This window comes from Phytophthora parasitica (genome assembly GCF_000247585.1).
Source record: "Phytophthora parasitica INRA-310 unplaced genomic scaffold supercont2.49, whole genome shotgun sequence".
NCBI classification, from domain to species: Eukaryota; Oomycota; class Peronosporomycetes; order Peronosporales; family Peronosporaceae; genus Phytophthora; species Phytophthora nicotianae.
Genome location: NW_008649035.1, coordinates 132,620 through 134,610, shown reverse-complemented (window position 1 = coordinate 134,610; position 1,991 = coordinate 132,620). Strand labels below are relative to the sequence as shown.

General features: G+C 49.2%; 1 protein-coding gene and 1 non-coding gene across 2 annotated transcripts; both read left to right on the top strand.

The window, feature by feature from the left end:
* Nucleotides 1–373: 373 nt before the first annotated feature.
* PPTG_23734 (hypothetical protein) lies at nucleotides 374–652 on the top strand (the record flags this gene model as incomplete). The annotated part of the gene is made up of 2 exons (XM_008912679.1): nucleotides 374–552; nucleotides 628–652. 2 exons carry the CDS (start codon nucleotides 374–376, stop codon nucleotides 650–652), a joined length of 204 nt encoding a protein of 67 aa, XP_008910927.1.
* A 717-nt stretch (nucleotides 653–1,369) lies between these two features.
* PPTG_20573 lies at nucleotides 1,370–1,442 on the top strand. The gene has a single exon. It is a non-coding gene; the product is annotated as a tRNA-Val (tRNA).
* The last annotated feature ends 549 nt before the right edge of the window (nucleotides 1,443–1,991 follow it).

The following is a 1,991-nucleotide window of genomic DNA, read 5'->3' as shown; positions in this document are numbered from 1 at the left end:
AAAAAAAAAACGTTTGAAAAAAAATGTTGATTCTACGATATCAGGCATGAAGTGGCGGTAAGGAAAAAAAGGAAACCGGGGGTAAAAGGTCCAGCCTGCAAATAAACCATTGTCTGGGCTCCGCAGATGCGTGAAGCTCTATAGAGCGTGATGGAGTGCATGACGGTGCTCCAGGTGTAAACCAGGATGGGTATTGTCCAGGGACGAACAGCAATCGAGTTTGCGTGTGAACCATCGTGGGTGATGCGAGAGCGATCACTCAGAACTGGCGGTAGTCCAGCGATGAACGGCGATTCTCCACCCTCGAGAGCGAGGAGACCATTACCGGACGCGCAAACGAGGACCCCGGAGACAAGGGAAGGTGCTGCAGAGCATGGCGACGGTTCAGGTGGTTTCGCAGATGGTTCAGCGCGGTGAAGCTGAGCGGCTGTTCCAGACAATGGCGGTGGATTTCGTCATACCATTACTGCAAAGTCGGCGGGTCAACTTACTGCTCTTCCAGTGCGCTTTCGTGGGTTATGGCATCGCCAAGGCGATGTCTGACACCTCCACGTTTAGATTGGTTCTGGCATTGGAGGAGTATATATATATATATACGAACGCTTCAAAACTGCTGTGGTGATTCAGCATGACCGTGACCTTCGCGTCATGAGCGAAGGGTTCAAACATTTGCGAAGATGATGCAATCGCACTCAAGAGCGACACTAAGCAAACAAGAGCAATTAGTAGAGTCAGTGTGGCGTCAGTGAAGGTTTCGTAGAAGATCCCTTGCAGCAAGCCTGGGACGATTTCGTGGAGTGAAGGGTATTTGCAATCAACAAAGCAATGGATACTAACCGCAACGAGACACTGTTTTACCTCTTTCATGGTTGGGATGCGCGACCCACGCTGAAGGCAATGATAACGTTGGTGCAGTGAGATTTTGAATATATGTCCGATGCGTTGGCCTGACGACAAGAAGCGAAGTGGTAGCAGAAATAGTGTTAGCCACAGTACAGGCGTACCAAGCCTCGGGGTAGTCGCGTCCAACAAACAAACAAAAATAAACGAAGCGTTGGTCCGGATGAGGAAGGTGTCTCTCCAACGAGGTGGACGTGATTGTCCGCCACGCAATGCTTCAAGCCCAAGAAGACTGGGCAGCGTCGGGTCAAGAACGAGCGACGACTGTCCTAGAAATTGGGAGCCGTGTTTGGCTATACATGGAGGGAGTGAGGCCGGGATTGGTGAAGAAACTTGCGCACTTCTAGCATGGACCGTTTCGGGTAGTAGGGGAGTTCGCCTACGAGCTCGACCAGCGAGGGTCCCGACTTGAATTGGATAATATAAATTTATAGTTAAAAAAAAGTTTTAGTTTTGGAAAGCATCAGTTATCAGCGTAGTGTAGTGGTTATCACGTCTGCTTTACACGCAGAAGGTCGCCGGTTCGAACCCGGCCGTTGATACATTTTAATTTTTTTTACAATTGGTTCAGGCTAGGGTTGGATTCGGAAAAAAAATGGCCCCAGAGCGACACAGAATTTTGGCCAAATTCAAGTCAGTTTTCTCACAACCACCATTTTTGTCTACCACTATCGAACTAGAGTCTTCAACCAACGGTTTTGCAGAATACACTTTAGGTTTGACAAGGCAGGCATCCTTCAGCTTGCTGTATTATTCGCCCTCCCAGAGTTGTTCGTTATTACTGGTATCGCGACAGACTACATCGCACGGAGGCCCTTGCATCCTGTTGTACCAGACAAAGTATCCACACCGCAAATACGACGCTCTTACCAAGATTGGTAGCTCGGAAGCAGATATTAGTCGACACTTAGGAAATAACGGAAAGTGCCAATTCAGTGCGCGAAATTGGATGAACTGGGAAAGCGAACGATGTATCAGTGTTAGCAGGTGTGATGTCACACGCTCGCGTGGCTCCGGATGGTGTGCAGGTGTGGGACAAGGTTGCGCGACCTCAGATGTCGCGTTGATGGGCTGGATATGGTTGCATATGG